Here is a 9,135-nt window from a genome sequence, read left to right on the forward strand (position 1 = left end):
GAACTCTACTCTTTGGAGTTTAGAAGAATGAGAGGCGATCTCATTGAAACATATAAGATCGTGAGGGGCCTTGATCGGGTGGATGCACCGAGGATGTTCCCAATGATCGGGGAAACTAGAACTAGGGGACATAGTTGCAGAATAAGGGGGGGCTCTTTTAAAACTGAGATGAGGAAGAACTTCTTCACCCAGAGGGTGGTTAATTTATGGAATTCACTGCCCCAGGGAGCAGTGGAAGCAGAAACATTAAATATATTTAAGTCTAAAATAGATGGTTTTTTAGCTGCCAAGGGGATAAGGGGCTACGGGGAGAGGGCAGGGATATGGACCTAGGTATGGTTAGTATAGTAAGACCTGAGTGATCTCCTGGACAAGTGTCGATCGCCTGGATTGGGGTCGGAGAGGAATTTCCCGGATTTTTTCCCCGAATTGGACCTGGGTTTTTATCCGGTTTTTTGCCTCCCCCAGGAGATCACGCGGTTCTTGGGGTGGAGAGGGGTGATAGCGGTATAAAGGGGAGGGTAGTGTCTTGTGTTCTGTGTCTTGTGTCTACTGTTTGTGGGTAAGTGTGTCTGTTTAGTGTTCAGCCATGAGCGAATGGCGGTGCGGGCTCGACGGACCTGGTGGTCTACTCTCGCACCTACTTTCTATGATTCTATGATTCTATGATCAACTGCAGATGCATCCATCCTCTTTCGGGACGGAGCCACACGCAATGCCACCCGTGGCCACCCTGTGAACTAGTTCCGGAGGCCATGGGAATTTCACCCGCGCGCTATCGTGGTTTTTCCTAGATTAAAGGAAGTGCCAGACCATCGGTTGCCGGTAAATGGGCGGTGGACCTGTACACATCTTCTTGCGAACCACATCCAGATTGATATCCAAATTACGGTGGAATTCATGTCTGGCGTTAGGGCGAGCTTGCAGTTGGAACATGGTTACTTAAAAAGGGCGGCACGGTGGCGCAGCGGTAGAATTGCTGCCTTGCGGCGCCAGAGACCCGGGGGGTTCGATCCCGATCAGGGCTGCTGTCTGTACCGGTTTATGTACATTCTCGCCGTGATTTTCTCCGAGATCTTCGGTTTCCTCCCACACTCCATGGACGTACAGGTCTGTAGGTTAATTGGTTTGGCATGAATGTAAAATTGTCCCTAGTGTGTGTAAGGTAGTGTTAGTGTGCGGGGATCGTTGGTCGGTGCGGACCCGATGGGCCGAAGGGCCTGTTTCCCCGCTGTATCTCTGAACTAAGCTGCACTAAAAAGCCGTTCAAAAAGGAACTGCAGATGCTGGAATATCGAAGGTACACAAAATGCTGCGGCACCCGCTGAGTTTCCCCAGCAATTTTGTGTACCTGCACTAAAAAGCCAGTGCTTTAGTGGTGATTGCAGTGGGTCAGTCACACCAGTGTGAGCATGAGGACTGGGGTGAATGGAGGACACACAAAGCGCCTTGAGAAAGAGATGGCCGGGTGAGTGGGGGTGACGAATGGCTGTGAAGGGGAGCCCATCCCACATGCTCCTACATCCATCCTGCTCCAAAGGGCAATGTGGCCAGAACACACTAGAGTGAGACAACTCGCACCTTCTGCAGGTAGAGTCGCAGCCTTAACCCTGCTCCACTAGTAAAGGTGAATGTCGTAGTCTTTCCAAATACCTAGCCCCCGGCCTAGATCTGAATCAATGTGTCACGGGGTAAGGCATTCCTTTGCACATCACACTAAGGCAGAGTGCACACGGAAGTCAGACTAGTCCAGAACTGCAGCTGGGTAATCCTGAGAGACGGAGATTGGGGGAAGGACGCACAGTGCGGAGGTCTGTAATGAGAGAAGCATGTGGCTGTGATCATAGTGATTGAGTGGAGGTGGGAGGGTTGGAGAGTGACATTTAAGAGAGGCCTATTGTAAATCTATGGATGCTTCAGGCATTAAAGGCTGGAGACTAGGATAAGATGGGTATTTGAGGATTGATTGAGCGTGACATTTTACTGTTCCACGTGAAAGTCTATCTGTGCCAACTGTTCGTGTCTCAGCCCGGGTCACCCTCATCCCCAAATGAATGAGCGGTTGGGCCTGAAACAGCCCCCACTTGTTTGCTGTGCCAGCATTTGCAAACAACCCACTCCTACAAGCCAAGTTTTAGTTTAGAGATACAGCACGGAAACAGACCCTTCGGCCCACCGAGTCTGCTCCGACCAGCGATCCCCACACGTTAACACTATCCTACACACACTAGGGACAATTGACATTTTTACCAAGCCAATTAACCTGCAAACCTGTACGTCTTTGGAGTTGTCTTTGGAAAACCCACGCGGTCACGGGAAGAACACTCAAACTCCGTACAGACAGCACCTTAGTCAGGATCGAACCCGGGTCTCTGGTGTTGTAAGGCAGCAACTCTACCGCTGCGCCACCTCGCCACCCCTCAAGACTCAGTGGGTCAGACAGCATTTGTGGAGGAAATGGACAAGCTTAAGGTCGGGGCTCTTCTACAGACTGAAAAAGGAGGGTCCCGGCCCAAAACGTCACTTGTCCATCCATCCCCTCGAGAGATAAAACATTTTTGTTCTAGAACGGAGTTGGGCAAGATTGGCAGATACATTGTAGTTCTTGTTCTGTTACACCATAAACTGCTGATGTAGGAGAGAAAAGTATTTCAAGAACATAATAAAAGATGTCCAGAATAATTCTACTGCTAACTTCACTTTTGTGTAGATATACCGCATGCAAACAGGCCCTTCGGCCCACTAGGTTCATGCTGGCCATGGACCACCCAATCACACTAGTTCTGTGTGATCCCCCTTTTCCCCCCCACACACTAGGGGCAATTTACAGAGGACAATTAACCTACAAACCACATGTCTTTGGGACGAGGGAGGAATCCGGAGCCCCAGGAGGAAACCCATGTAGTCATAGGGAGAACGTAAAACTCCACACAGACAGCACCCGAGGTCAGGATCGAACCGGCGTTATTTTTCAGTGCTTGCCCTGGAATGTTCAAGGGTGGCTCAGATCCAAAAATTCAAGCATTAATGTTGACAACCCTCGGCTGCGTGAGGAAAGTACACATTTCTTGATATTTCTCATTTTAACATAAATAATGTCAAGGATGTGTAGGAAGGAACTGCAGATGCTGGTTTAAACCGAAGATAGACACAAAAAGCTGGAGTAACTCAGCGGGACAGGCGGCGTCTCTGCAGAGAAGGAATATGAGACGTTTCACTATCTTTAGCTTTGTATCTAAATTAAACATACTGTTTAATTGGACGACAAACCGCAGTTTCCACAAGCCATTTTCATTTGCTATCTAAGCTGGGCTTCTTGCAAACTGTAAACTTTGGCCAATTTAACATTTTCATAGTTATAAATGAGATAAACAGACCTGCAGATATTTCCTCAATGATATGTGCCATTTTGAAACTATAATTCAGAATTTGCCAACACAAAGTGGCATGGCTGTTTAGTTTGGTGTAAGGATATACCACGAAAATAGGCCCTTCGGCCCACCGAGTCCGCGCCGACCAGCGATCCCCAGACACTAACACACTTTACACACATTAAGTTTGCTGATGACACTGTGGTGGTGGGCCTGATCTCAGACAACGACGAGAAGGCCTACCGGGAGGAGGTGGCTGGTCTAGCACTCTGGTGCCAGGATAACAGCCTCCTCTTGAACATCAAAAAAACGAAGGAGCTGATCATGGACTTTAGGAGGGCACATCATCCGAGGACATACACTCCATTGAGGATAAATGGGGATCCTGTGGATAGGGTGAACTGTTTTAAATATCTGGGAGTCCACATCTCCGAGGATATGACATGGGCATCACACGCCTCAGCACTCGTGAGTAAGGCAAGGCAGCGCCTTTACCACCTCAGGCAATTGAGGAAATTCAGAGTGTCTCCGAGGATCCTCCAGTGCTTCTACGCAGCGGCGGTGGAAAGCATCTTGTCCGGAAATATTACCATCTGGTTTGGGAACTGCTCTGCCAAGGACAAGAAGGCTCTGCAGAGAGTAGTGCGATCGGCCGAACGCACTATAGGAACTTCACTTGCCCCCCTGCAGGAACTATACATCAGGAGGTGCAACTCCAGAGCCAACAATATCATGAGAGACACCTTCCACCCCTGCAACGGACTGTTCCAGCTGCTACGGTCAGGCAAACGCCTCCGTTACCATGCGGTGAGAACGGAGAGGTTGAGAAGGAGTTTCTTTTCAGAGGCTTCGGACTGTAAACGCCTATCTCACCAGGGACTAACTTTACTGAACGTTTTTCCTTCCATTATTTATTATGTAAAAGAATATGTGTGTTATGATTGTGTTTATAGTTTGTTTGGTTGTTTGTCTTTTTGCACAAATGTCCGCGAGCATTGCCACTTTCATTTCACTGCACATCTCGTATGTGTATGTGACAAATAAACTTGACTTGACTTGACTTATCCTACACACACACACACACACGGGAGACAATTTACAATTATATAATGCCAATTAACCTACAATCTGTACGTCTTTGTGGAGCGGGAGGAAACCGGAGAAAACCCACGTGGACCGCATGGAGAACGTACAAACTCGGTAGATAGAAACTTAGAAATTAGGTGCAGGAGTAGGCCATTCGGCCCTTCGAGCCAGCACCACCATTCAATATGATCATGGCTGATCATCCAACTCAGTATCCTGTACCTGCCTTCTCTCCATACCCCCTGATCCCTGATGAGAGGGGGATGTGAGGGTGGGGGGGGGGGGGAAGTGAGGGTGGGGGGGGGGGGGAAGTGAGGGTGGGGGGGGCTGCCACTCATGCACCAGGCAGTAGACAGGACTGTTCGATGAACTTTTGTGACTTTGTCAGCGGTAAGACATGGTGACACTTGCGTACTGCCTGGCTGAGGTCTGCTGCATGAATTTACCGGGTTTTATACAAAACAAAACGTTCCACTGTACCTGGGTTACCTAGTAGGTACATGTGACCATACAGTATCATTAAATTCATTGAATAATAAAGGAATTGAACATTCTGCAAAGAAACGTACTATCCAAAATAGTTCAAAGAAGGAACATTCATGCACAGCCTACGAGTTAAGCCCCAAAGTACTACTCCCCATCTAAGGGTTGCTAGTTTGTACCTGATTTGGCACTAGCTGTAATGAATCCCAGGGCCAATGCTGCACTGGTCTGGGTGAGTTACAGTGAGGCTCCACTACTCAAATACCTAAAACATGACCCCTGGTGGCAGGAGCGAGCAGCGCAGCGACCATCAGAGGAGATGCTCTCAAGGCTGAGTGACTCATCCAACACTGCCAACTAACCCGGGCAGCGTGGAAGTGGGAGAGTTTGGGGTATAAAAAAAAACTATATTGAAGCCTGCAACAAAAATGATCATTTTAGAACTAAAGAGATTCTGCCCATTGGAATTTTTTTTCCAAAACAGAGCACAAATACCAGTGAGTTACATTAGAAGGGTCTCGACCCATTCCTTCTCTCCAGAGATGCTGCCTATCCCGCTGAGTTACTCCAGCTTTCTGTGTCTATCTTTAGTTGCATTACTTTCTGGGAATGCTCAGCTGGGAATCAGAAATGGGAAATTATTTTCAGAATTGAAGAACCAATGCACACAGTGGAAGTCAAACTGGATCATAGTTGATATCTGGATTGGACGATGCTGGCTAACAATAATTGCAGAAATTAGTACCGGAGATACAACAAGGGGCAATCCCAACTTGAACAAATGGGAATAAATTGGGAAGGAGGGAATTGGGAGTAAAATTCCGTGTGAGGGACTAGAACTGTCTGTATTCTTGTAACATGCAGTGAGCGAGTGATCGCTGAGAGTGGAGGTTCTGGGGTGGGGCTGGTCAACTCCATCTTAGAAGCTAATTGTGTCGATTGTAATTGAAACTTCACGGGATATAATTCACAGTTGCTCGTAAACTCACCATTAATTGAAAGAGGGTTTGTTTTTTTTAAGGGTTAGGGTTTTTTTGCACAGCCATAAAACTCCTGCTTAAATCTTGCAATGTCCTCAAACCACCACGTCCCAAGGGAGTGGCAATCGCCAGACTTAAGACTCCTCACACTCAACCGTTCACACAATCAATGCACATAGATGGTGAAAAGATATAGACATACAAAAAGGAAGCAAAGATGAGTTGCTCCAGGCTGGTTTATATCCACAGGCAACTCCTTCGTTCACCCTATCCTCTCCCCTACTTTATTTGAGATGAATTCAAATGAATTGCCATTCGCCCAGTTTGAGTTTCCATTCATAAGGGCATAAAACATTTAAAATTAGTCAAACACTAAATCCGAGTTTGAGAATTTATTAACAAAATCCAAACAATCTGATTTGATATTTAGCACAGGAATATTCCCCCTGGCGATTAAATTGCACAGAAAGTTCTCCAGGTGAATTGGCCAGCCTAAAGAAGGACTCCAGCAACTCCCAAAACAGAATCATTTTCGGATGTTCCTCCTTAGTTGTTCCTCCACTCAATGTCTCAAATCGTTGACTTTCCCTGTTGCATCTACCAGGTTTTCTGGGAACCCAGACTGTTGGTATATATCGGTCCTTCCTCAGTCTCCTGCCTTGCGCTAATGTCCTTGCCCAGTTCTCCACCCGCGCCTTGCAGAAAGAAACACAGCCTCGCCTCTCTCTCTCTCCTGTGGCATCAAGTCCCGGTTACCGCTCACCTCCCGGCTCCGCGTTTAAAACGCCGCAGAACCTCGAGGAAAAGTTCTGATCCACCCCGACCCACGCCGGATTTTTGGTGTTGAGAGACCCGAGGACACAAGACGGGACAGGAGCACAAGCGCTCACGCAACAGCCATCTGTCTCCTCGCTGTGGAGGAAGGATCTACAGATGCTGGGTTAAAGCGAGGATAAAGACAAAACGCTGGTCTAACTCAGCCAGTCCAGAGATGCTGTGTGTGTGTGAGCCAGCTTTTTGTGTCTCCCCATCTCAATACAACAGGTTCCCACCAGCATTCACCATTGCACATGAAGGTTGAAGCCTGCGAGCTGATCAAGCACAAATCGAAATCTTCCCTCTCTGCAAACGAACAATCTTTCCCCAATAAAATTCTACAAATTCCAGCAATCCTTTTTTTCTTCTCTTCTCCCGGTCTAATCTGAGACCTTTCCCGCGGAATGTACAAGACGGTGGTAATCGGCACCTGGGGGTGAGAAGGTGCCTCCATCCCGCAGCCCAGCCTGGACCTCTCTCCCCCCCGCCTTGCCGTCTCTCCCTTACCTGGGATTGTGAGGACTAGTGTCACCAATGCTGGGGTTAGGCACACGCTGCCGCTCGCCGCTGCCCGCCCCGCTCTCACCGCCGAAAACATGTTTCCACCTAGAGCCTGCACTGGAGAATGAGAAGCCGAGAGAGGCAGCGGCGCTAGAGTGAAGTGAGGCGCTGGTGCCAAGCCAAACCCCACCCACCACCACAACACTAGCCCGCCTCCGCTAGACACAGCCATCCCAAACCCCCCTCTCTCTCTGGGTGTGTAGGAAACAACTGCAGATGCTGGTTTACACCGAAGACAGAAACATAATGCTGGAGTAACTCAGCGAGTTAAGTACCAGGGAGATGACAATAGACAATAGACAATAGGTGCAGGAGTAGGCCATTTGGCCCTTCGAGCCAGCACCGCCATTCAATGTGATCATGGTTGATCATCCCCAATCAGTACCCCGTTCCTGCCTTCTCCCCATATCCCCCGACTCCGCTATTTTTAAGAGTCCTATCTAGCTCTTTCTTGAAAGCATCCAGAAAACCTGCCTTCACCGCCCTCTGAGGCAGAGACTTCCACAGACTTACCACTCTCTGTGAGAAAAAGTGTTTCCTCGTCTCCGTTCTAAATGGCTTACTCCTTATTCTTAAACTGTGGCCCCTGGTTCTGGGATCATGACACTTATTCAAATGGGCGACAGATTTTACTGTTTAAGATGGAACTGCAGATGCTGGAAAATCGAAGGTAGACAAAAATGCTGGAGAAACTCAGCGGGTGCAGCAGCATCTATGGAGCGAAGGAAATAGGCAACGTTTCGGGACGAAACGTTGCCTATTTCCTTCGCTCCATAGATGCTGCTGCACCCGCTGAGTTTCTCCAGCATTTTTGTGTACCGACAGATTGTACTTATTGATTCCCCTTCCAATTTACAATTGTCGACTTAAAACATACAAAGGCAGAAACAAATAAACATTTTACTCGTCAATGGTGCAGAAGCTAGACACAAAAAGCTGGAGTGACACAGCATCTCTCGAGAAAAGGAATAGGTGACGTTTGGGGTCTGAACCCTTCTTCAGACTGAAAGATAGAGAAGATCAAAGGTGTTCCTTGTCTAACAACGAGAAACAATGAAGGTGTGGCTGGCAGGGCACCAACCTGACCTAACACCTCTTCACCAATCCAACAGACTGAAGAAGGGTCTGGACCTGAAATGTCACCTATTCCTCTTCCCGAGAGATGCTGCCTGACCTGCTGGATTACTCCGGCATGTTGTATCTATCTTCGGTGTAAACCAGCATCTGCAGTTCCTTCTTGCACTTACAGCATAATTGCCAGAACTGAGCTCCCAATCGCAGTCCCAAACTAGGAACAAATTGGCCCATCTCTTACACCAAAGGAAACTCAAATCAAGTCCCAGTCTAGGTTTAAAAAAATAATAATGTCATCACCACAGGCCAAGGCTGATATTTCCATCCTGGCTAATACCCTACTGTCTGTACCCTGTAAGTAACAGCTACCTGCTTCGTACTGGAGTTGGGCGTTTCAATGCCAGCGTGTGGAGATGGGGGCTCCTGTAAAGCCCAGCCTGTGAATGCGGGAGCAGGACAACAGACAGCCAACCATGTCATCTCTGGGTGCCTGCTCTACCACCCACCAAATGGAGCTACGTCAGGGCCTAGCAGACATTGACGCCAACAGAGACAACAAACTGGCTGCTCAACACCCGGCTTGAGACCTAACTATTCCTTTGGTTTATTTATGTTTCATTCACAAGAAGAAGAAGACCCACTTGGGCCTTGATGTTCAAATACAAGTATTAAACTTCTGAAGAAGGGTTCTGACCCAAAACGTCACCCATCCTTTTTCTCCAGAGATGCTGCCTGACCCGCTGAGTTACTCCAGCACTTTGTGT

The 9,135-nt window shown here is 48.1% G+C and overlaps 1 protein-coding gene across 1 annotated transcript in view; it reads right to left on the bottom strand.

Annotated features, from left to right (window-relative positions):
• Positions 1–7,397, bottom strand: part of mcam (melanoma cell adhesion molecule) — a 91,811-nt gene extending 84,414 nt beyond the window's left edge. Inside the window, exon 1 of the mRNA XM_033049743.1 lies at positions 7,244–7,397. Within this exon, the coding sequence (XP_032905634.1) occupies positions 7,244–7,334 (91 nt within the window). The 5' untranslated portion in view covers positions 7,335–7,397. The remainder of the gene's footprint in view (positions 1–7,243) is intronic.
• Positions 7,398–9,135: the final 1,738 nt, after the last annotated feature.

Source organism: Amblyraja radiata, chromosome 33, assembly GCF_010909765.2.
Source record: "Amblyraja radiata isolate CabotCenter1 chromosome 33, sAmbRad1.1.pri, whole genome shotgun sequence".
In the NCBI taxonomy this organism is placed as follows: Eukaryota; Metazoa; Chordata; class Chondrichthyes; order Rajiformes; family Rajidae; genus Amblyraja; species Amblyraja radiata.